This window comes from Lupinus angustifolius, chromosome LG02, assembly GCF_001865875.1.
Source record: "Lupinus angustifolius cultivar Tanjil chromosome LG02, LupAngTanjil_v1.0, whole genome shotgun sequence".
In the NCBI taxonomy this organism is placed as follows: Eukaryota; Viridiplantae; Streptophyta; class Magnoliopsida; order Fabales; family Fabaceae; genus Lupinus; species Lupinus angustifolius.
In genome coordinates, this window is record NC_032010.1 from 22,973,220 (window position 1) to 22,999,610 (window position 26,391).

Here is a 26,391-nt window from a genome sequence, read left to right on the forward strand (position 1 = left end):
ATTACTAGTTAACAATGTTACTCTTGTGTTAAGATTAACTCTCTATTATATTTACTATAATAAACATTTCTAATACGAAAAATGAAAAAAAGAAATGGTTAAGTATTCAGTGTTGGTATCATACCCTGTGGTGATTGACCACCGTTATTTCCAGTTGCTACCCAAGCTCGAATTCCACTAGTAGAAACTTCAGCTACATGAATGAATGTTTAATTTGCATTATTAAGCAACGGAAGAAAAAGAAGCAGATCAAGAAAACAAGCAAATGCTATTGAATAACTCTATCTCCTACAGATTTTCACCTTTGACATTTTCCATATCTTCGTTTTCTTCTTTTTCTTCTTCTTCAATATTATTGACATCGTTTAATGTTGTGATAGAAGAAAACTGTGTAAATTAAACAACAGAAAAGTTATGATATATACCAATCTAAGACTTAAAAACCCCACATTATTATTACTAAGAAAAAAATAACAACAATGTCAAGAATGACCAGTTCTAAATAAACTTTGGAATAAGATCATAATTTTGCTTCCTTGGATGATTAATTGAATATACAATACTCTAACAAACAATAAGAGAAATGGTTCACATGCCTCTGCATTGTCTTTGCTGTTAGCGTTTATAAACAGCAATGTAGGGTTTATGATAAGACCATCTTTCTTCCAGGAATCAAGGTTTCGAAGATCCCCTCCATACATAATGGGGGATTTTGCCATACACCACAAAGTCATCTGTGAAATAAGAATAGAATCACTCAGAATATATATTGATATATGTGTGTGACAAATTAGTAATGTGATTCACTTGTGTGCTTGTGCATACCTGAGTTTGTCGCTCTTCTAGATTTAGATTAGTCAACCTGTGTGGACCTTGATTGACAGCTATTGAGGAAAAGGGAGATGATTTGTCATCTATATATTCTTCTTACAAATCTCAAATACAAAAACTCATCACAATTATGCATGACATGGGATGAAAGTGAAGATAAAACACTTCTTTCAGTGATTCATATATCTTATTTTCCTATTGATTCATATACCAGGGTTAGCCCAAGCCTTACAAGCCTAGTGCTTGCAACCTACCATGCATGAGTTAAACATAATTTACTATCTTAACCTGGATCAGTTAACCATCCAAATGGTAGCATATCCAAATCAGGCCATGATTTTCCATTTAGACCTTGTGCTCCTATCAACTTAGCTGCACCAAAATCCCTACAATATAAATTCAACGAATCATATATATATGCATAATTTAGAGGTATAGTTGCACAAGTTGGCTTGATACATGTCTTAAAGTCAAATGCATCTAGTACAATCTAAATAGTCACCTTGCTACATCAAAATGAGATGCTACGTCTGACCATTTATCCCAGTCATCTCCTGTTACACGATATGTGTTAACTAGTCCATTGATAACCTTAGCCATGTTTGGTGTTGCTTTTACTCCAGGAGACAAAGAAAATACTATGGATGGCTTAATCTCCTTCAAAGTCTACATCCAAATGAAATTGTAAGTTTCCTCCTTTAAAATGACAAAAGTAAAAACTAAGAAGAAATTAAATTTTACCTGTGATACATAACTTATTTCTTCGAAATCCAAGTCCTCGCCGAACACACAATCAAGTTTGACTACAAGGAATGCAAAAATCCATATAAGAATATGATGTTGGATGTTCAATCTAAGATATAATATACGTATATATAATATTATGACAGTACCGAAATCAAGTCCCCATGAAATATACAACTCATACAGAGATCTCAAAAAAGCTTTTCCAGCTCCTGAAGTGACATTTAAAGCCATGAAACCATTATCCATCCATTTACAAGCCCTTTCTGGAATTCCTATGTCTTTTGCATGCCACACTTTACCAGATTCCTCATAAGCTTTTCCCTACCAAGTTTCAAGAAAGAATAATCACAGTTCAACAAAATTTGATGATTACACTCTAGAATAATATAACATAAAAATGATAAGGGGGAGTGAACATATTTCTTCCTTTTGTTCATATGGAGTTTATTATGTCTTGTGAAGTGATAGAGGAGAAAAAGGAAAAAAATAGGAGTTATTGCATGTCTACAGCCTACAATTGTCTCTAAATGCTACATATAACATACAGGTAATAGTAGTATAGAATGATTTGGGGTTATGTTATTATTGGTTGAGATTATAGGTTGCGAACATGGGATATCAATAGTACAAATGAGAAATGAGGGGTTTTTTCTGCTTAGATAATTAGGAGTAATTGTTACTGTAAGACCCTATTGGATCTCAAAGTCGAGAGTTTGATTACTAAGAACGACACTTGTTGGAAAAAGCAATCACAAACTTCGAAATGGATTAGTTCTACTTATGAGTTCTCTTTCCTAGTAGAAATCTTGCTTTGATATGCACACTTCTCTAGTACATTTTTAATTCTTTCTTAAAGAAATTATGTCATAACAATAATATTCATTTAATTTTGTACTCACTTTCACAACTAGTGATAAGGGTTGATGAAATATCCAATGTGAAATACCAACTTATATATTTTTGTTTTACACTCAAGAGGTGGTCATTAATTTCAAAAATTCACACAAGGGAGTGGTCTACGTCTTCTTGTTTTGGATATGTGTAATGAATATACGCTATTATATAAGCACCGGTCTCACTCATTCAAGTATTTCCAAAATGTATTATCTTATGGATCAAGGTATAGTATATATCACTTGGATAAAAGCATTAGCAGTGCTCGGTTTTCATATTTTCCAATGAGAGGAATTATCAAATTGAATTTTGAGTGAAAACAAAAGGCAACAAAGAATTAATAAAAGTGAAAGATCCCAAAGTAAAATGTAGTGGAATGTATTTTTGGGCAATAAAAAATTAGTAAAAGTGAAAGATGAGAAAATCGTGGTAAACTATCATGATATCCAAAAGAATCATAGAAAAATAGTCACACTAAGTTCTACATGTCATAATGATTTCGAAAATAAAAAATAGTGAAAGAAAATTGTGCATCTCAGGCATGATTTCTAATGGGAGAACGGGTATGACCCACAATTTAGGTAAAAATACACATTTCTAGTAAGATTGAAAAGGTTATACAAAAAGGTTAATTTTGTGGTCAAACTATACAAAATCCATAAATATGCATATCTTTGTTTCCTACTTACAGTTAATGTAGTTTGAAATTTATGATTGAGACTCATTTTAAGGAATAGAGATGATTTTTTTTCAAATCTTAATATAACTAACAAAAATATAAGTGTCATTTAATTTGTATTTTCTTTATTTTTCCACACAACTTTCCTCTTCGTTATCATAGAGGAGTCTCACTTGAAATTTATAGCAAATGAATTTTAAATTAGAATTTGCTACATTTATATACCTATACTTATTATACAGCCAAAATATGTTGAATTATCTATATTGAGCAATTTATAATTCTCTATTTTGCCTTTGCAATTTTCCATTTTCTAAACACAAAAAAAAACAAAAAATTTATTGCCCCTATCCCCCTTACATGTTCCATATTATTCAATAACAACACTTCAATATTTTTGTAACCACAACATTTTTTATTTACATATGGAACAAAAAAATATTTTGTAATAATATTTGTCTATTAAGTGTGTTCTTATGATTTCAATATTCAATAACAACACTCTAAAAATATGATTTTTTTCTCAATTTCGTCACATCAAAGTAAAATCATTAGATATTTTGTGCAATCATTACTAAAAAAAATAAGAATACATTTGATAAAGATTTCATTTCATGATAAACTTATTTGAATGATTATACCTCAATTATACACTCTCTGCTTACAAAACTAATTCCAAGTTATTCAATGATTTAAATACACAATTACATTCCAAACAATAGAACAATAGAACAATAGAAAACTGAGTGCATGTAAACATGGTGCTTATAATAAAAATAATAATTTGAACATGGCAAGAAGAAGCAATACCGTTTTTGTATCTAGTATAGGTGTGTTAGCATCATATGCTTGTGTGCTGATTCCAGCCATAAGATGAATCCCAAACTTTAAACCCATTTCATGAACTTTATCAGCAACATTCTTAAACCCTTTCCATCCATTTGATGATGGCCACCTCTTTGCATCAGGGTGCAACCTTCCCCATTCATCAATGGTATCACTGCCACGAGAATTACTATTACCCTTTAAATCCCTATACCAAAGGTAGTCCACCACAGCATACTATATATATAGTTTCAAAAGATAGAGTTAATTTATGGTACTATATATTATATTAACATATATTCAAATGAAGTAATTTATGATTAAGAAGTACTATACCTCATATCCATATTGCGAAAGGAGCTGGTCTGAAATTATTTTAGCATTCTGTAAATATTCATCTTCAGAAATTATCCAGCTAAAGGAATCATATGAATTCCAACCTCTTGGAGGAGTGATAGCATTTTCAGATAACACGCTGAAATAAATAGTCAGGGAGTAAAAAAAACCATTATTTCTTGCAAATATATAGATATTGATCTAAACAAAAACCATCTTATTAAGGTTGTACAAAAAAAAAACATTTTATTAAGAGAATAGAAAACTAACTTCTGTGATGAAATTAATGTATTTTAATATAACTACTTAACAGAAATATATAATTTATGCAGTGTTCGTGCCTTCAAGAAAACATGAACCTATAAATAAAACTCACGTACAAGAACAAACTAAATGATATTGAAAATAAAGCAAGACATTATATGGAAGGATATATATGTATGAATGAAATAGTTGAATACCTATGAACACAAAGACAGAGAAAGAAGCAAAGAGAGATCACAGAGAGAAACTTCATTGTTGCTGCTAAGCCTGTTCCAACCGTTAAACATGAAATGTGTATCAGAATGGAAGAACATGCAAGTATTTATAAGTAGAAGATCAGAACATAATCTTGCTTTATTATGAGTGCCAAAGAAATTTGATATGTATACCATGATTAGTGCGATTGTGATCATTATAGTGTAAATTATTTTGTAATTAATAAAATATTTTTGAAATTGATATCATCTAATTATTATGAGTGTGATTTAATGTGATGTGATTACAACGATCACTATAATCACAGTATTGCAATTGCATCAAGTGATGCAGTCCACAATTTCAATTTTGTATCATTTCCACGATCTCTTTATAGTTATGTTAGGTTAAAAACTGAATCAATTGATTTTTTTCCAAAATATAAAAAAAAACAAATATCAATTAAATTTAGTGAGGTCTAATGACACTTATTGAAAGAAATAAATATCAACCTTTGAAATAGATTAATACCTTACTTATATCATTTATTATACAAATAAAATTTAAAGTTTGTGATATCATTCATGTGACATTTTCACATGAAAACAATTACCCTTTAAATCCCTATACCAAAGGTAGTCCACCACAGCATACTATATATATAGTTTCAAAAGATAGAGTTAATTTATGGTACTATATATTATATTAACATATATTCAAATGAAGTAATTTATGATTAAGAAGTACTATACCTCATATCCATATTGCGAAAGGAGCTGGTCTGAAATTATTTTAGCATTCTGTAAATATTCATCTTCAGAAATTATCCAGCTAAAGGAATCATATGAATTCCAACCTCTTGGAGGAGTGATAGCATTTTCAGATAACACACTGAAATAAACGGTCAGGGAGTAAAAAAATTCATTATTTCTTTCATATATATATAGATATTGATCTAAACAAATTAAACCATGTTATTAAGGGAAGACATACATAGAAAACTAACTTTTGTCATGAAGTTAATGTACTTTAATCAAACTATTTAACAAAAATATATAATTTATGTCAAGAAAACATGCAGCTATAAATAATTAAAATCACAAACAAGCAAAACTAAATGATATTGAAAATAAAAGCAAGACAATATCCGAATCAAGGGTATGCATGGATTAAATTGTTGAATACCTTTGAACATAAAGACAGAGAAGGAAGCAAAAAGATATGACAGAGGGGAACTTCATGGCTGCTGCTAAGTCTGTTCCAACTATTAAAGATGATCTGTGAAGTAGAATGGAAGAACATGAAAGTATTTATAAGTAGAAGAACACAATCTCACTATATTATGAGGGCAAAAAAAAATTCATATGTATGTCATAATTATCGTGACCCAATTTTCGATTACATCAATTAAGATGAGAGAGCAAAGAGATTTTTTCTAAACCAATTAATTTCCGGTCAATAAAATTTTACTGTGGTCAAAAGATTAAAAAAAGTATATTTTATGCCTAATTTATAAAATATGGTCATCAAATCAAAATTCTTATTGCATGGGTCAATTAGGGATTGATGAATATATTAAGAGTAAATTACACTGATACCCCTGAGTTTTAGTGAAATTATACAAACCACTCCTCACTTTTCTACACCGACATAAACCTCTCATTTTTTATACTTTCATTACACTAACCACCCCTATATGAGAAATAAGTGTAATTTTTTTAACAAAAAATGTGATAAATGCAATTAAGTTAAACAAAACATGAAATATTGTGGAAACAAATCCAAATAATATATGAGTCGATACCTCTTTATTATTTTTGGTTCATTACGTTATAGTATAAGAGCAATTTAAACAATATCTCTTTAGAATTGTTGATGTATTTTGTAACAAAAAATAATAAAGATACATTAATTTGTATATTATTTGGATTTTTCCTCACAATATACCATGTTTTGTTTAACTTAATTGCATTTATCACATTTTTTGTTTAAAAGATTACACTTATTTCTCATACAGGGGTGGTCAGTGTAATGAAAGTATAAAAATTATAGGAAATTTATGTATGTGTAAAAAAGTGAGGAGTGATTTATATAATTTCACTAAAACTGAAAGAGTGTGAGTGTAATTAACTCATATATTAATGTCTTGTCGACCGCTTATAAAATGGTACTCTCACAACTAATTACCCTATCATTGTATTTGATTATTTAATAATTAAAGGTAAAACAATGTATTTTTTATTTTTTGTTTGACCAGAGTTTATCTCACTCTTACGTATTTCTATGTGCAATAGAGAAATCAAAACTACTTAATCCCGAGTTGAAAATTGATTAATAAGTTGACTTTACTTTTATTAATTGAGGCAGAAATATAAGAAACATATCATAGACTTCCCTTAATTAACTAAAGAGATGACATAGATAATACTAATGACCACAAACACTTACCAACTTAAATATGAACGAAATATACTATATTAATTATGAACGATCTTCTACTTCTCAATCTAATTAAAAACATTTAATGATATTTTTTTAGTAAAAATTTTATTTTAAAAAATTGAAAAGTGATTAATATTAAAGATATAACATTGATCATGAACTATTTTCCTCCTTGGAGAAATGGTAGAGATAGTATTAATGGCAACATGTGCTTCTCAAACTAGAGTCCATAAGATATGACATGAGTCATAAATTAACTATTAAATTCTCAAATCAATTTTTTTAACATTTTTTATATTAAAAAAAGATTATTTTAACAAATTAATTAATAACATTTATTTTTATTGATAATTAATTTTACTAATTATGCTCATTAGTTGCATTTTCCCTTTGAGAAATGACAGAGAGGAATGATAGTAATTGCTTCTCAACAAGAGCAAAAATTTAGATACTTATTAAATTCTCACATTGATATTTTTAATTATGTAATTAAAAGTATTTTATAAATATTAAAATTTATATTATTTGATTTTTAATATTATTTTATTATTTTTATAAATATTATTTTACTTTTATTTATCCAAATATGGAAGAAAAGCTGGCACTGAAGAAATAAATTACAAAGTATGTGTAGATCGAGATAGAAGATTAGGACAAGAAATGAAAGGTTGAGAAGATGATACATATGTGACTACACACATGCTTCTTTTAACCTCTCTCAATAAGCTTGAGAGCAACATGTTTATCAAAGTACTTAGAAAATTGTATTCTTATACTCGACGGACGCTATGTCTGGTATAAATAAAATCTAATGATAATAATCTATCTTCTTATCTTACTGTTAATCTATTTATATTTTTTTTACGATTATAATAAAGAAATTTAGTAGTTATATGACATAATTGCGTCTGGCCATAATATAGTTTAACTTAGAAATTATATTTTATTTTACACCATAGTCTTTTCTCTCTAAAATTAGGTTTAAGTTTTTTTTGGTTTCCCATATATATCCTCGCACGGGAGGTAATCCTTTTCGAGCCGGGAACATCCACAAGTATGTGGAGTTAACTCTTCCAACGAACATTTTTTTCATTCACAAGACTCGAACCTGAATCTTTGCTTAAGGGGAATCAAGCATGTACCACTTGAACCAACGTTCATCGGTACATTACGTGTGTGTTTATCAATACTAATAAATGTCATATTTCCCACTTTCTTATTGAAGGACAAAAATGGGTTGACTCTTATCAAAATACTAGTATTTCTTATTTCTTATCTTATATATTAATAAAGTAGTTGTCAGGTGTAATTTTATAATTTCCTCTTCTATCGTTATTAATAATTGAGTAGCCACCTATTTTAGTATTTCATAATTATTTTGTGTACCAATTTGATGCATAAAAAATTAAAAACGCAAAATGATACCAAAAAAATATATTAAAATAAGATTAAATTGGTTATTTTAGCATTTTTATAACATTAATTATTTTGATCCATATTCATAATCTTCTAATACTAATTTGATCTTTACTGATTCGGGAATCAAAAGAATAGACACAAACATCTATAAGGATTAAAATGTCTATTTAGTTTTGATAATTTAGATTTCCAACTCACATCTTATCACATACACATTTAAAAATTATTTTAAAAGATTAAAATTTACTACTCGTAGAATTAGTTGTAGTTAGTTAAGAATCAACATTATTTTTCTGTAAAATAAATCTACCATCTTTTGAGGGAAATCCGTTTCTCATTATCAATTTCAATAATTTTTGTATCTTTCTGTGCTAACCTTTTAATAATTGTTATGTTAAAAGCGGAATAACCTTAAATATTAATTGATTTTTTTTTTCAAATATCTAATTTTTTTTTATAAGAAATAACCAATTAATATTTATGAACTAAAAAATACTAGTATAATGATATAAAACTCTATTAGATCTTATGAATTATATTAGTCAAAAGTTTGACGGTTAAGAATAATACTTGATGAAAGGAGATAAGAACAAATATTTGAAAGAAATTAATTATTTATTCATAAAGTAATAAATCTCCTTTGATAAAAAAAAAAAGTTAAATTTTGTGATATTTATTTTATAATTTTCATGATTACCTTTCTCATTCATCTAACATTTTCACATGAAAACATAAGAAATCATGTATTTGTTAATGGTAAGGACATGGAAATATAGTTGCTACTTCACTCTCAAAATAGATAAACATATAATAATAAATAATAAATAGTTAATATTTTTTATCATATCTCATTTCCCTTTAAGCTCATATGTGTAGTAAATATTAGAGTTGTTATTTTATTCTCTTGAAGCAAATAGATGGATAATGATAAATACAAAATATATTTTTTAAAACTCGTGACTTTAAATTGAGATGCGGAGTAGACATTAAGTTATCACTTCAATCTGTTGAAGCGGTAGGTAAACAATAATAAAAATTTAAAGATGGGAAGAAGCAATACGTTCAAAAGCTAGTGTGCCTTCTCTCTAATTTAGTTGAGATGCGAATAGACATGGGAAGTGTTACTTCACTCTTGAGGTGAAGATCACAGAACTACAATTAAATATTGTTTTTTTATCTTTCAATCATTAAATAAAGTATAGTGTTGGCTTTCCTATTACATATAGGGTATTGAAATATACTCTCGTCAAACACAAAAAAATTTAATAAAAATAAATTAAAGTATAAATTTCCATGCTTCTAGCAACGGTACTATTTTAACATGAGTGACAAAGTGCTAATATTTTTCTGATTTGTAATTGATTTTTGAACTTAAAACTTTTATTCAAATGCCACATATGCTAAATTGGAAAATAAACATAGTTTTCTAAATTCTAACCTCAAGAAAAATATAGCAACAACTCAATAGTGTGAATAATTATCCAAATATAATACATATTTGAGTGAAATTCAATAATCGAAGACAAATAATGCGCACCCATGGGGTGCCACGTGTGCTGATAACACATCACCTAATGTTACGCTCTTTAAACTCCATACTTCCCTTCCTTGGAGACCTCTCAACTTTTTACCTGGAAGCACCTTAGCCAAGTTATCTACCTTTACAGATATGGTTGCGCCCCCATCACTTAGATTGAAAAAAGCAATGTAGATATCCTGCCCTGAAACCAAAATCAACAGTACAATAGAGTTAGAGAACCCTAGTATAAGAAATCATGTTTAAATATTCATGCCATGTTGTTTTAGTGCATCCCCACTTTCTCATTCACAAATTTTCTAAGTCTAAGTTATTTGAATATAAGAATAGAATAAAGTTGTTACATATTTATGGCTAACTTTTTATATTCCCTAGCATCACTTCAGAATTTTAATTAACAATGTTACTCTTATGTTAAGATTAACTCTCTACTATATTTACTATAATGAACATTTCTAATACCGAAAAAGAAAAAAAAGGAAATGGTAAACAATTCTGTGTTTGTATCATACCCTGTGGTGACTGACCACCGTTATTTCCAGTTGCTACCCAAGCTCGTGCTCCATCAGTAGAAGCAAACTGTGTAAAAAACAGAAAAAACCACATTATCACTAACGAAAAATAACAACAATGTCAAGAATGACCAATTCTAAATAAACTTTTGAATAAGATCATAATTTTGCTTCCTTGGATGATTAATTGAATATATTTTTTTTTAAGCAACAGTGCCAAGGCACAAATAATTATATTAAACCATGGAGAGGAACAACAAGAAAGAAACTAAGAAACAAATTAAATAATAAGAGAGATGGTTCACATGCCTCTCTATTGCCTGTGCTGTTAGAGTTTATAAACAACAATGTAGGATTTATGATAACACCATCTTTTGTCCAGGAATCAAGGTTTCGAAGATCCCCTCCATACATAATGGGGGATTTTGCCATACACCACAAGGTCATCTGTGAAATAAGAATAGAATCACTCAGAATATATTGATATATGTGTGTGACAAAGTAGTAATGTGATTCACTTGTGTGGTTATGCATATATACCTGAGATTGTTGCTCTTCTAGATTTAGATTAGTCAATCTGTGTGGACCTTCATTGTCAGCTATTGAGAGGGAAAAAATAGAAGATTTGTCATCTATATATTCTTCATACAAATCACGTATATCTTATTTTCCTAATGATTCTTATACCAGGGTTAGCCCAAGCCTTAGTTACACAAATTCATTATCTTAACCTGGATCAGTTAGCCATCCAAATGGTAGCATATCCAAATCAGGCCATGATTTTCCATTTAGACCTTGTGCTCCTATCAACTTAGCTGCACCAAAGTCCCTACAATATAAAATCAACGAATCATATATATATATAATTTAGAGGTATAGTTGCACAAGTTGGCTTGCTACATGTCTTAAAGTCAAATGCATCTAATACAATCTAAATAGTTACCTTGCTACATCAAAATGAGATGCTACATCTGACCATTTATCCCAGTCATCTCCTGCTATGCGATATGTGTTAACTAGTCCATTGATAACCTTAGCCATGTTTGGTGTTGCTTTTACTCCAGGAGACAAAGAAAATACTATGGAGGGTTTTATCTCCTTCAAAGTCTATACCCAAATGAAATGGTAAATTTCCTCCTTTAAAATGACGAAGATAAAAACTAAGAAGAGATTGCATTATACCTGTGATACATAACTTATTTCTTCGAAATCCAAGTCCTCGCCAAACACACAATCAAGTTTGACTACAAGGAATGCAAAAATTCCATATAAGAATATGATGTTGGATGTTGAATCTAGGATATAATATATGTATATATAATATTATGATAGTACCGAAATCAAGTCCCCATGAAATATACAACTCATAGAGAGATCTCAAAAAGGCTTTTCCAGCTCCTGATGTGACATTTAAAGCCATGAAACCATTATCCATCCATTTACAAGCCCTTTCTGGGATTCCTATGTCTTTTGCATGCCACGTTTTACCAGATTCTTCATAAGCTTTTCCCTAACCAGTTGTAGGAAAGAATGATCAAAGTTCAACAAAATTTGATGATCACAGAGTAGAAGAATATAAAATAAAAATGATAAGGAGGATTGGAAATATTTCTTCCTTTTGTTCATATGGAGTTTATTATGTCTTGTGAAGTGATAGAGGAGAAAAAGGAAAAAAAAATAGGAGTTATTGCATGTCTACAGCCTACAATTGTCACTAAATGCTACATATAACATATAGGTAATAGTAGTATAGAATGATTTTGGTTTATGTTATTATTGATTGAGATTATAGGTTGCGAACATGGGATATCAATAGTACAAATGAGAAATGAGGGGGGTTTGTGTGCTTAGATAATTGGGAGTAACCAGTATCTACTCAACAAAATATTCCATAAATCAATAAGGTGTTCTTTTAGTGGTATAAGGTTCCACTAGATCACCAAAGTCAAGAGTTTGATTTAATGGAACCTTATATCACTAAAAAACTTTGGGGATCTAGTACAAAATTAAATGAATATTATTGTTTTGGACTCACTTTCACAACTAGAGACTAGGGTTGATAAGATACTCCAATGTGAAATACCACTAAAAGAACACCTTATTAGTTTATACACTCAAGAGGTGGTCACTAATTTCAAAAATTCACACAAGGGAGTGATCTACGTCTTCTTTTGTTTTGGATATGTGTAATGATTATATGCTATTATATATGCACCGGCCTCACTCATTCAAGCTAAGTATCTCCAAGATGTATTATCTTATCGACCAGGGTATAATATATATCACCATTATCACGTGGGTAAATGCATTATTAGTGTTCGTTTTTTCATATTTTCCAATGAGAGAATATTATCAATTTGAATTTTGAGTGAAAACAAAAGGCAATAAATAATTACTAAAAGTGAAAGATCCGAAAATAAAATAAGTCAATTGTCTTTTTGGGCAATAAAAAAACAGTGAAAGAAAATTGTGCAAGGCATGATTTCCAATGGAAAACGGGTTTTACCCACCATTTAGGTAAAAATACACATTTCTAGTAAGATTAAAAAGGTTATACAAAAAGGTTAATTTTGTGGTCAAACTATACAAAATTGATAAATATGTATATCTTTGTTTTCTATTTACGTTTAATTTAGTTTGAAATTTATAGAGGATGAAATTTAAATTGGAAATTAGCTACATTATAATAAAAAAATTGTAATTTGAATATGACAAGAAGAAGAAGCAATACCGTTTTTGTATCTAGTATAGGTGTATTGCTATCATATGCTTGTGTACTGATTCCAGCCATAAGATGAATCCCAAACTTTAAACCCATTTCATGAACTTTATCAGCAACATTCTTAAACCCTTTCCATCCATTTGATGATGGCCACCTCTTTGCATCAGGGTGCAACCTTCCCCATTCATCAATGGTATCACTGCCACGAGAATTACTACCACCACTTAAATCCCTATACCAAAGGTAATCCACCACTGCATACTATATATATAGTTTCAAAAGGTAGGGTTAATTTATATTATCTATACATTATATTAACATATATTCAAATGAATTGTAATTTATGATTAAAGAGTACTACACCTCATATCCATATTCCCAAAGGAGCTTGTCTGAAATTATTTTAGCATTCTGTAAATATTCATCTTCAGAAATTATCCAGCTAAAGGCATCATATGAATTCCAACCTCTTGGAGGAGTGATAGCATTTTCAGATAACACGCTGAAATAAATAGTCAGGGAGTAAAAAAAACCATTATTTCTTGCAAATATATAGATATTGATCTAAACAAAAACCATCTTATTAAGGTTGTACAAAAAAAAAACATTTTATTAAGAGAATAGAAAACTAACTTCTGTGATGAAATTAATGTATTTTAATATAACTACTTAACAGAAATATATAATTTATGCAGTGTTCGTGCCTTCAAGAAAACATGAACCTATAAATAAAACTCACGTACAAGAACAAACTAAATGATATTGAAAATAAAGCAAGACATTATATGGAAGGATATATATGTATGAATGAAATAGTTGAATACCTATGAACACAAAGACAGAGAAAGAAGCAAAGAGAGATCACAGAGAGAAACTTCATTGTTGCTGCTAAGCCTGTTCCAACCGTTAAACATGAAATGTGTATCAGAATGGAAGAACATGCAAGTATTTATAAGTAGAAGATCAGAACATAATCTTGCTTTATTATGAGTGCCAAAGAAATTTGATATGTATACCATGATTAGTGCGATTGTGATCATTATAGTGTAAATTATTTTGTAATTAATAAAATATTTTTGAAATTGATATCATCTAATTATTATGAGTGTGATTTAATGTGATGTGATTACAACGATCACTATAATCACAGTATTGCAATTGCATCAAGTGATGCAGTCCACAATTTCAATTTTGTATCATTTCCACGATCTCTTTATAGTTATGTTAGGTTAAAAACTGAATCAATTGATTTTTTTCCAAAATATAAAAAAAAACAAATATCAATTAAATTTAGTGAGGTCTAATGACACTTATTGAAAGAAATAAATATCAACCTTTGAAATAGATTAATACCTTACTTATATCATTTATTATACAAATAAAATTTAAAGTTTGTGATATCATTCATGTGACATTTTCACATGAAAACAAATGAAACAATGTATTTGTTATTTGTAATGTTTACTAACGACATTACTTTGTTTAAAACCAACTGAAATTACTAACATGTCCTAAGACAAGAGGATGTACGGTGGTAAACACCAAATTTTATCCAACTTAAAATAAAAGAGCCAAAAATGATAAAAAGAACCCAATTTTTATAAAATGAAATAAAAATAAGAATAAATTTAGATCAGAAAATGAATATTATTGGTATATTTTTAAATAAATAAGCTAAATCATATAACCACAATTATTGTATTTATCTCTTAAAAAATAATAAATAATTAAAATCTAAGTGAATAATCATTTTTTGAATTAGAGATAGGAAATTTATTGGTGGTTATCTTTTATGAAATTTGAGATAACAATTTTATCAATTGGAAATTTAAAATTGACATATTATTTGTAAATAAGTTTATGAGGTTCAACTTTTAGGTAAAAAGAGATAGGAAAATGCAAGAGAAAAATACTAGAATAACACAAGATAATCCTAAAGGGATAATTCAAAATAAATACATATTAATCATAATGATGATTAAGTTATCCTAAAAAGGGACACATGCACACATGTATCCAATCATTCCATTCATGTATATGTTAACTAAAAAAAATTATCATTCAAAATATCAATTCATACATATATTTTTAAAATAAATATATTACTCATACATTCATGCATTTGAAAAGAAAGAATTCGCCAAAGCATTTAGTTATCCATTCATACATTCAAAAATGAAAATCCATTCATTCAATTATGCATTCATTCATGGAAAAATTACGGGGATAGTGTAGTTTGACAACACTATCCAATCTTTAGTGTAGCTTTTAAATTAATTATGGGTTTGAGGTATTTTTATGAAACTCGTGGATGGTATCCATGAGTTTAGCAAAGTCGTGGACCTGAGCCACGATTTCACTGCATAGGGTACACGACTTCCAGTGTCGTGTACCCGATACACGAGATTGCATGGGTTATTTCGAATTGCACCCATTTACGAAACGTTTTAGTTGTTATTTTTTTTATTAATTTATAAAAATAATGTATTTGAATATGGTAATTTTAGTTAAATAATTATTTTAGTATGGTAATTGAATATGTTAAATGATTAATTTAATAACAAATTTGGAATTGGAATAATTTGTAATTTAAGATTAATGTAATAACAAAAATGGAATTGGAAAAAGAAGAAAATTTCATAAATTGTAGTTTCAATTTCAAAAACATTTAATTAGCGGGAAAAAAATCCTAATGACGTCTATGAGATGATGTTCCACATCCAGGTGCCTTTCTCCTTCGAGGTGACTCTTAGTTGTTGTTGTTGTTGCGATTGATTTTGTCTTCCACCTCTAACCAGTTGTGGCTGCTCCTCATCTTCGTCTTCACTATCGTCATCATCTTCATCGTCATCGTTTGTTTGTGAAGGCATTGTCGGCTGATAATATAGTTGAATGTCGAGAATGGAGTATTTGAAGTAGTGCCAAACATTGATGGCATTCCTTGAAATTGCGAAGATGATGCTAATTGAGAAAATGAGTAGTCACTCATTGCTCCGTAAGCTTCAAACCCAAAGGGATGTTGTTGTTGTTGCTGAGGAGCATGAGTCTGAGTGTCGTCGTCATATAGTCGTACCGTCTCCCCTCATCATATGATTGCGTCCATTTTTCTTTTGGGATTTTATCTAACCACGCTGCCGCCTTAGAGTTTTTTTGATGCAATACAACAAGCATTCTCTCAAATCGTAGCCGCATCAATTCATAGCCTACAAAAAGTAGATAAATATTCACAAAAATCCAATATACAAACAGTTTGACATAAATGACATCCATTTCAAGACTTACCCATTTCAATGACTTTTTCTTTCAAATCATTGTCTCGGAACTCCTTGTTGAAATTGCTAGCAACATGGCGAAGCAATATACAAATTGACCGTCACACCATTGTGGGAGCTCAGTACGTAATGCACCCAATAAACCTGTACCCTTATCTGATATTATGCAAATATTTGGTTGTCGGGTAACATATGTCCGAATATTGTAGAAAAATCATTCTCAAGCTTCTTTGGTCTCTCCTTCTACAATGGCAAATGCTACTGGAAATATACGTCTATTACCATCTTGGGAAGCTATTAACAAAGTTCCAGTATATTTTCCAGTCAAAAACGTCCCATCAACTTGAAGGATTGATTTGCAAAAACCGAATCCTTCAATGCACGGCTTGAAAGCCCAAAAAACCCTATCAAGAATTAAAGTATTATGTTCGTCATGGTTAGATGTTGAATATCTCACAATTGTACCTGGTGCATAATATTGAACAACATTCAACCAACGAGGTAACTCCTTGTATGATCCCTCCCAATCACCATAAATTTGGGCCATTGCCATTTGTTTAGCAGTCCAAGCCCTCCTATATGTGACCGTATAACCAAAACGAGTTACCACTTCCTTCACTAATGCTTTGATTGGTATACCAGGATCTTCTGATACTAGTTGCACAATGCAGTTTGCGATGAAAGATGAGTTCAACTTCGTGTGATCTTGTGAAATATTAGTGGATACACAAGTGTGACTTCCACTAATTTTTCTAATCTCCCAAATATCACGCTTCAAACTTTTTTATGCTCGAAGTTTCCATTCACACCCAACACCATAATATTTACATTTTACAACATATCTATCTGGCCTAGACTCATCCACAACGTAATCAACAGAATTTCTAATATGAAAATGTTTTACCGCATTTATTGTTGCCTCCTTTGATTCAAATTGCATACCAACAAATAGGTCATTATCTATATCAGTACTTATGTGAGTATTTCTATATGGAAAATCTTGTCCAGATTGATGATCAATGTTAATGAAAAAAGATGAAGGATTATGATATGTTACGCTAACTGCTTCATGTGTGGTAATCTGAACATCATCATGCTCGTCATCATCAAGCTCGATGTCCTCCTCATCACTAAAATCACTAACAATATCTCTAATAATTGCCATCTACATATAAGAGTAAAAAAAAAAAATATAAACAAACATATTTACATTTAAACAAAGGTAACACATAAAATTATATATAAAATAAAAGATATAAAAAAATTTAAAGCTTTTGAAGTTACCTTAAATATGCAGAGTTCTTCAATTCCAGGCTACAATTTTTCATACAGTTCTTCCTTCAGTGTGGTTTTACACACGGGGCTGGGGGGAAATATATAGAACTTTGAAATCGTGGATCCAATACACGACTTGTAAGTCGTGTACTTGGTCCACGACATTGCATGGAACTCGTGGACCCCATCCACGACATTGTCATGAAAGTCGTGTATGTGGTCCACGACTTACAGAGACCTGACACGTTGTAGGGAAATCGTGGATGTGGTCCACGACTTTCCAGTGAAATCGTGGCTCTGGTCCACGACTTTGCCAAACTCGTGGATCTAGTCCACGAGATCCACTAAAATCTACCCCAAACCCGTAATTAATTCAAAACCTACACTAAAGCTGGGATAGTGTAGTCCTCGTAATTTTTCCTTCATTCATGCATTCAGAAATAAAAGAATCATTGATTGACTTAGACATTCATTCGTGCATTAAAAAAAGAGGAGGGATATATCCACTTAAACTTACTCTTCATACTGGTGATGTTGGTAGGTGTTTCATCTCTTCCACTTACTTATCTCTTTCCATTTGTTCATTATTTTATTTTCAAACTTAATTGATCCCCTATGAAACCTCCCTCACTCAATGATATAATGTGCATCTAGTTTACTAGCACACTCTTTTTGGAAATTAAATTCCATAGTGAAAGCATTTTTATTTACTCAAATGCTTATTATTGACCAAGATGAGAATTCTCAACATTTATTTCCTATCTTGAGAAGGAGTATTAGTCCCTAGATTCAGCAGTAACTTATCAACAATAGTCACAATCCTTTGTTGGCCAAGTTAGTTTAATTCACAGGTTGTACAATTAGTTAGCAGTTTATTAGTTGTGAAGTTTGTTAGTGTGCTGATGCATATAACAACCATATACTATCATTGCTCCAAATCAAAAGAAGAAACAACATATGAACAATTACACAAATTATATAGATTTGAGTGTGTCATTCAATAATCGAAGACAAATAGTGCGCATCCATGCGCTGCCACTTCCGCCGATAACACATCACTTAATACTAAGCGATTCAAACTCCATACTTCCCTTCCTTCGAGACCTCTCACCAGATTTTTACCCGGAAGCGCCTTAGCCAAGTCGTCAAACTTCCAAGATATGGTTGTGGCCTTATCATTTAGATTGAAAAAAGCAATGTAGATATCCTGCCCTGAAAGCAAAATCAACAGGACAATAGACTTAGAGAACACTGCTATAAGAAATCATGGTTAATTAATCATGCCATGTTACTTTAGTGCATCCTCACTTCAATGAAATGAAAGTTGTTACATTCTCTCAATAACTTTTTATATTCCTTATACAACTCCACTTATGAATTTTACAGAAAACCATAGCTGACATATTGGACCTCCATATTACAAGTTAACAATGTTATTCTTGTGCCAAGATTAACTCTCTACTATATTTACTATAATGAACATTTCTAATACCAAAAAAGAAAAAAAGGGAAATGGTTAACTATTCTGAGTTTGTATCATACCCTGTGGTGACTGACCACCATTATTTCCAGTTGCTGCCCAAGCTCGAACTCCATTAGCAGAAGAAAACTATGTAAACAACAGAAAAGTTATTATACCAATCTAAGACTTAAAAGAAACCAGATTATTGCTAACAAAATATAACAACAATGTCAAGAATGACCAGTTCTAAATAAACTTTTGAATAAGATCATAACTTTGCTTCCTTGGATGATTAATTGAATATACAATATTCTAACAAAGAATAAGAGAAATGGTTCACATACCTCTGCATTGTCTGTGCTGTTAGAGTTTATAAACAGCAATGTAGGATTTATGATAACTACATTTGTTGTCCAGGAATCAAGGTTTCGAAGATCCCCTCCATACATAATGGGGGATTTTGCCATACACCACAAAGTCATCTGTGAAATAAGAATAAAATCACTCAGAATATATTGATATATGTGTGACAAATTAGTAATGAGATTCACTTGCGTGTGTTGGACCAGACTGTGATCGGGGAGCCTCCAACCACGAGGGAGTTCCATTGTTACATGGGTATGAGAAGAGTGAAGAGTCACAAGTGAGACACCACATCTTGAACCAAAACTTTAAGGCATTAGTTCCATGAGTCTTTCCTACTTATAAACTCTTTCACTCATTCTCGCATATCCAATATGAGACTTCACACTTGAATAAACCCAACAGTGTGGTTGTGCATACCTGACTTTGTTGCTCTTCTAGATTAAGATTAGTCAACCTGTGTGGACCTTGTTTGGCAGCTAATGAGAAAAAGAAGAGGATTTGTCATCAAAAAAGTCATCAAATTATGTATGACATGGGATGAAAGTGAAAACACTTCTTTTTAGTGATTCATATATCTTCATTTCCTAATGATTCATATAGGACAGTTATGTGAAAATGTATAGAAAAACCAAAGTTTAATTAAAGAAGAAATAGTATTCCATTATTATAACCTGGATCAGTTAACCATCCAAATGGTAGCATATCCAAATCAGGCCATGAGTTTCCATTTAGACCTTGTGCTCCTATCAAAGTAGCTGCAGCATAATCCCTACAAGAAAAAGTAAATGAATCATATGTATATGTATAATTTACAGGCATAATAACACAAGTTGGGTTGATACATGTTGTAGAGTCAAATGTAGAACAATCTAATTAATCACCTTGCTACATCAAAATGAGTTACAACTTCTGACCATTGATCCCAGTCATCTCCTGTTACACGGTACATGTTAACTAGACCATTGATAACCTTAGCCATGTTTGGTGTTGCTTTTACTCCAGGAGACAAAGAAAATACTATGGAGGGCTTAAGGTCCTTCAGAATCTACACCCAAATGAAATGGTAAATTTCCTCCTTTAAAATGACAAAGATAAAAACTAAGAAGAGATTGCATTGTACCTGTGATACATAAGTTATTTCTTCGAAATCCAAGTCCTCACCAAACACACAATCAAGTTTGACTATAAGGTGTGCAAAAAAATCATATAAGAATATGATGTTGGATGTTGAATCTAGGATATAATATATGTATATATAATATTATGATAGTACCGAAATCAAGTCCCCATGAAATATACAACTCATACAGAGATCTCAAAAAGGCTTTTCCAGCTCCTGATGTGACATTTAAGGCCATGAAACCATTACTCATCCATTTACAAGCCCTATCCGGGATTCCTATGTCTTTTGCATGCCACGTTTTACCAGATTCTTCATAAGTTTTTCCCTAACCAGTTGCAGGAAAGAATGATCAAAGTTCAACAAAATTTGATGATCACAGAGTAGAAGAATATAAAATAAAAATGATAAGGTGAAATGAAGAAAGAGAGAAAAAGTAGGAGTTACTTCATACACATAATCAACTTTACCAATTGGACATCTGTTCCAAACTCGACTTGTTATTTAACTTTATAAACTTAGTTCATAAACAAAACAAATTATACTTTTTGTTAAACATTAAACTTCTTAAATAAACTATTCGTACTTAATTCGACTCATTGGGTTCATAAACCAACTCAATATATATAATTATTTTATATATATATATATATATATATTATTTATAATTTTATATATATTAAATAAATAATTTTTATTTAATGTGGGAACTTAACCAATCGAGCTAATAAGTTGAATTAAGAACTGAACGAACTTATGATAAATCAAACCATTTTGAGCAAATGATATGAATCAAATAGTTTGAAGAACTTTAATTGATCCTAATTCGAAATGAAAATATAATTTGTTTTAAAATTGAGTCAAGTTTTGAACCGAACTAATTATTATCGAACTGAGTCAAAATGAGTTCTTATTCGGCCAAACCCTAATGCAGGTTCTACCATTATGACTAATAACAATATAACATGCTGGTAACTAAAGTTTATAATGGTTAGGTGCTATGTGATTATTCATCGAGATCATATGCCTCCCAACAGGGAATATCAATTGCACAAATGAGAAAAATAGGGGTTTGCCTACTTGCATAATAAAGAATAATGACATCTACTTAACAAATTATGCTAAAATTATTAGACCAGAAAGTGATATTTATTGCTTCTAAGTTAATCTTTAGGAGAATTTTTATGAGGATTTATAAAATTCCGTACCAAAACAATGATTTTACATTTTATTTCATTTAAAAAACAATAAAAAGAACTTGATATAGTTAACTAAAAAAACTTATATTGCCCCTTTTGAATTTTTATATAGTTTTGAAATGCATAGGTATGAATTTTTTTTATAAAAGGTATGTAATGTAAATTTTTTTTATATAACCAATAGTATTTTTTCACCATATGTTAAGGAATCAAACACTTAACCTTTTAATTTATCTGAGAATATTTTTATTTTATATATACTAAATTTTCACATGTATGAGCCAACATTTTTAAACCCAATAAATTTACTAAAATTTATAATTAATGATAATCTGAAATTTATTTTAGAATAATAACAGAAATAAGATGAATGTGGAAAATATAAATTATTAGTAAGGGTATAAATAAATTAAAAGCTAATTTACAATATATATATATACTGTAAGTATAATGTATAATATATTATAACTTATTTATATAAATAATTTATTGATAAGTACTATGTCTCCTTCATAACATAAATGTGCAGAATCTTTACACATTTCGTGTAATTTGACCTCAAAATTACTCTTTTGATATAACATTTTAAGATTTTATCGGAAAGGTTCATTTTAAGTTATTAACATATATCCCAAAAAATGTCTGAAATCTTTGACCCATGGTAATTAAAGTTGCATATTTCCTTTAAAATCCGAAAAAATTACACCAAAGGGATATTTCTTGGCCAAACTATACCGTCCAAATCTATAAAGTTTTCCATAAATATGCATATTTTGTTTCCTACTATGGATGAAATTGGAAATTAGCTACATAATAATCAAAGAAGAAGCTATACCGTTGCTGTGTCTAGTATAGGTGTATTGCTATCATATGCTTGAGTACTGATTCCAGCCATAAGATGAATACCAAACTTTAAACCCATTTCATGAACTTTATCAGCAACATTCTTAAACCCTTTCCATCCATTTGATGATGGCCACCTTTCTGGATCAGGGTGCATTCTCCCCCATTCATCAATGTTATCAGTGCCACGAGAATTACTATCACCCTTTAAATTCCTATACCAAAGGTAATCCACCACAGCATACTATATAGTTTCGAAAGATAGGGTTAATTTATATTATCTATATGTTAAATTAACATATATATTCAAATGATTTGTAGTTTATGATTAAGGAGTACTACACCTCATATCCATATTCTGAAAGGAGCAGATCAGACATTGTTTGAGCATTATCTAAGTATTCATCTTCAGAAATTATCCAACTAAAGGAATCATATGAATTCCAACCTCTTGGAGGAGTGATAGCATTTTGAGAAGACACACTGAAATAAACAATCAGGGAGTAAAAAACTCATTATCTCTTTCAATATTATATATTGATCTAAGCAAATTAAACTGTCTTATTAATTAATAGAAGATATATGGAGAAAACTAACTTTTCTCATGACATTAATGTATTTTCATCTAACTATATATTTAACATAATTATATAATTTATGCAGTGTTTTCAAGAAAACTTGCAGCTATAAATAAAACTCACAAACTAGAAAAAGTAAATGATATTGAAAATAAAGCAAGACAATATATGGATCAAGGATATATATGTATAAATGAAATAGTTGAATACCTATGAACACAAAGAAGGAAGCAAAGAGAGATCAAAGAGAGGAACTTCATGGTTGCTGCTAAGTCTGTTCCAACCTTTAAACATGAACTGTGTATTAGAATAAAAGAACATGCAAGTATTTATAAGTAGAAGAACATAATCTTGCTTTATTATTATGAGGGCCAAACAAACTTCATAAGTATATCATGGTCTTTCCTTATCCCTATTCAATTCCTTATGTAATAGTAATAGAACATCTCCTTACACCGAAAGAATATGATATATGTATTGTTTTGTGTAGTTTTAGGAATATTTTTACAAAAAATAATTAAATAAGACAAATGTTTATAAATAACATGAAAATAAATTATCTACTTATTATACCATGAGATATTTTATACTTTTACATTTCTTATCACAAGAGAGTTGCATTATGCTCTAGATAACTTTGAAAGTATGACAAAACTAAATACCTTTGCTTCTTTTGGATTATTCTCCACGAGAAACCAGTAAAGTGATGATCTGTTACTACCACAGCAAGGAGCACTAGTATTTATTCACGTTTTTTAAGGTTAGAATAAATATCCACGATCTTACTTTAAATAATAATTATAATTATTTAAGTAGTTAAGAAGGAAACAATGAATCCACGATAGCAGTAACAAAAATCTTAAATAGACTTATAAAAGAAATATATTAATAAGAAATGTTTATATGCACACAGTTATAAATGAGAATGTAAAGGGGAGAATAAATATTAATAAGAAGAACAGTACCAAAAAAGTTGAAATATGGAAACTCTTGAATATATTATATAGTATGTATACAAAAAAGTATATTATATTCTATAGTATCGTGTCTAATTAAGATGGTTACTTTAAAGAATGAGATCATCATTAATTGGTTTTCAATGTTCTACATTTTAACCGGGTTGATATCCTCTAATACTCAAATATTGTGAGGAAATAGTATTTAATGATTTTTATATTATTTTATTGAAAAATAGTTAAAATCTGGACTATTATAAAAAAAAATAATGTCCCGATTTAGCATATGTGCATCCAGTTTGAGAGGATAGCTATGTGATCTCTTCTTTAGAAACAAAAATTGTAACACAAGTTGATAATCAGCAATTAATATAAAATTTGACGATAAAGGTAATTTTTTATATTCTTATTACTTAAATTTAAATTATTTTTCCTGCAAAAATAACTTTTAAAATTAAAAAATGATTTCTATGTAAAAATAATATTGCATTTGCTTAAAATAAAATTTATTATTTATTATCAATATGTCAATTGTACTAAATTTTAAAATATTAGAATTTAAATGATAAAAACTAACAAACTTGTGTAATGCACTCACCTAAAACTAGCGTTGGCATTGAACCGAAACAATTCAGGATTCGTTTGAAACTCGATTCATTATTTAGTTTGATAAACTTAGTTTATGAATCAAATGAATCGAATTTAAATTGGAAATTGATCTCATTAAATAAACGAATTGAACTTGAGTTAGATACAGTTCTACTCGTTAAGTTCATGAGCTGATATAAACTATTTTCCATGTTTATTATCATCCCTGCATTATTTTTTATATTTGTTGTTATTATATCAAATATAGTGTTTGTCAACTCGCTTTCCTATTATTTATAATATGTAGTCTACATGCTATAAATATTAAATATATAGTAAGTTATGTTAAATATTATAACTGAATTTATTCAATTTATGTAATTATTAATTTTTTAAATTAAACATTAAAATAATTGAGTGATTCACAATTATTTTGTAAGTGAAGTTTATGGTTTGGGTGACTCCGTGCCTATCAACCCACATTCCTAGGGTTTAATACCGAATTTTCATTTCTCCATGTTATAAACATTTGGAGTGATAAAGTTTAATTATAATCTACATTTGAATACTTTGTATTCATATGACTACAATAATTTATACACTTAATATAGTAAATAATAAAGACAATATAAAAAATAAACTCACAGTCATGTTGTTTAAAATAGTAAAAAGAATAAGAATATAAAACCAATAGCAAAGCAAACACAATATAAAGGAAAGACTACTAACATTTATCATAATAACATCATTGTTACTAAGTCAAAAAAATTCTATTTGTATGGTCAAATCAATTGATTTTGCGTGCCACTAATATTGCATAAATCTCCTTCATTTACTAAATATATTTTTCCTTCTTTGCCTTGAGAATCATTGATGAAAAAAGTGTTAAATTTCCCCATCTCCCAATGATAAATACCAGAGTTATTAAAATCGTATCATACCGGCCAGTTCAACTGGAAAACTGGTGAACCGGGTCCCTAACCGGTACGGTACAGGTGTTGAACCGGCCATGTATTCAAAAACCGGTCAAAACAGGTGAACCGGACGGTATTTTACTAAACGGCCGGTTTATACACATTTTTTTTTAAAAAAAAAACTTAAAAACATAAAAATTCATTACAAGGTGACCCACCTTTCCAACCATTCTTTAACCCTTCAAGGCACATACTTCCAAGACATACTTAGATTACACACTTTGGTTCCTAACGTGACATTCGTGTAATCTTGGAGTACTGTCTAAAGATAGGATTTAGTAGAAAAGTATAATATTCATATGAGACAACTTTGACTCATTGGTGTTAAATGTTAAAACTCCAAATTTATTTGTTT

General features: G+C 29.7%; 2 protein-coding genes and 2 long non-coding RNA genes across 4 annotated transcripts in view; all 4 read right to left on the minus strand.

Annotated features, from left to right (window-relative positions):
* Window positions 289-4,836, minus strand: LOC109328368 (alpha-galactosidase mel1-like). Its single transcript, XM_019561806.1, has 10 exons — window positions 4,774-4,836; window positions 4,313-4,451; window positions 3,962-4,213; window positions 1,725-1,899; window positions 1,573-1,634; window positions 1,334-1,497; window positions 1,120-1,217; window positions 826-884; window positions 597-734; window positions 289-387 (listed from the first exon to the last, which is right to left on the minus strand). The coding sequence occupies exons 1-10, from the start codon at window positions 4,827-4,829 to the stop codon at window positions 289-291; spliced, it is 1,242 nt and encodes a 413-aa protein (XP_019417351.1). The 5' UTR covers window positions 4,830-4,836.
* Window positions 5,388-6,043, minus strand: LOC109340733. Its single transcript, XR_002106831.1, has 3 exons — window positions 5,957-6,043; window positions 5,524-5,662; window positions 5,388-5,424 (listed from the first exon to the last, which is right to left on the minus strand). It is a non-coding gene; the product is annotated as an uncharacterized LOC109340733 (long non-coding RNA).
* LOC109328375 (alpha-galactosidase-like) overlaps window positions 10,142-26,391 on the minus strand; it is a 19,788-nt gene continuing 3,538 nt past the window's right edge. The window contains exons 2-12 of the mRNA XM_019561818.1: window positions 23,729-23,815; window positions 23,285-23,423; window positions 22,933-23,184; window positions 21,052-21,226; window positions 20,899-20,960; window positions 20,660-20,823; window positions 20,450-20,547; window positions 20,196-20,254; window positions 10,991-11,128; window positions 10,682-10,748; window positions 10,142-10,353 (exon numbers count right to left, since the gene is read on the minus strand). Coding sequence (XP_019417363.1) covers window positions 10,142-10,353; window positions 10,682-10,748; window positions 10,991-11,128; window positions 20,196-20,254; window positions 20,450-20,547; window positions 20,660-20,823; window positions 20,899-20,960; window positions 21,052-21,226; window positions 22,933-23,184; window positions 23,285-23,423; window positions 23,729-23,815 — 1,453 coding nt within the window. The remainder of the gene's footprint in view (window positions 10,354-10,681; window positions 10,749-10,990; window positions 11,129-20,195; window positions 20,255-20,449; window positions 20,548-20,659; window positions 20,824-20,898; window positions 20,961-21,051; window positions 21,227-22,932; window positions 23,185-23,284; window positions 23,424-23,728; window positions 23,816-26,391) is intronic.
* On the minus strand, window positions 18,857-19,566 carry LOC109340738. The gene is made up of 2 exons (XR_002106833.1): window positions 19,493-19,566; window positions 18,857-19,162 (listed from the first exon to the last, which is right to left on the minus strand). It is a non-coding gene; the product is annotated as an uncharacterized LOC109340738 (long non-coding RNA).

What these genes read in the sequence shown, in the direction of transcription:
- LOC109328368 (XM_019561806.1), bottom strand. Translation starts at nt 4,829, where the DNA reads ATGAAGTTTCTCTCTGTGATCTCTCTTTGCTTCTTTCTCTGTCTTTGT. An exon ending in CTATACTAGATACAAAAACG is followed by an intron (nt 1,900 to 3,961) that starts GTATTGCTTCTT and finishes GAAACTTGGTAG; the next exon opens with GGAAAAGCTTATGAGGAATC. An exon ending in TGGATGGTTAACTGATCCAG is followed by an intron (nt 885 to 1,119) that starts GTTAAGATAGTA and finishes TTTCCTCAATAG; the next exon opens with CTGTCAATCAAGGTCCACAC.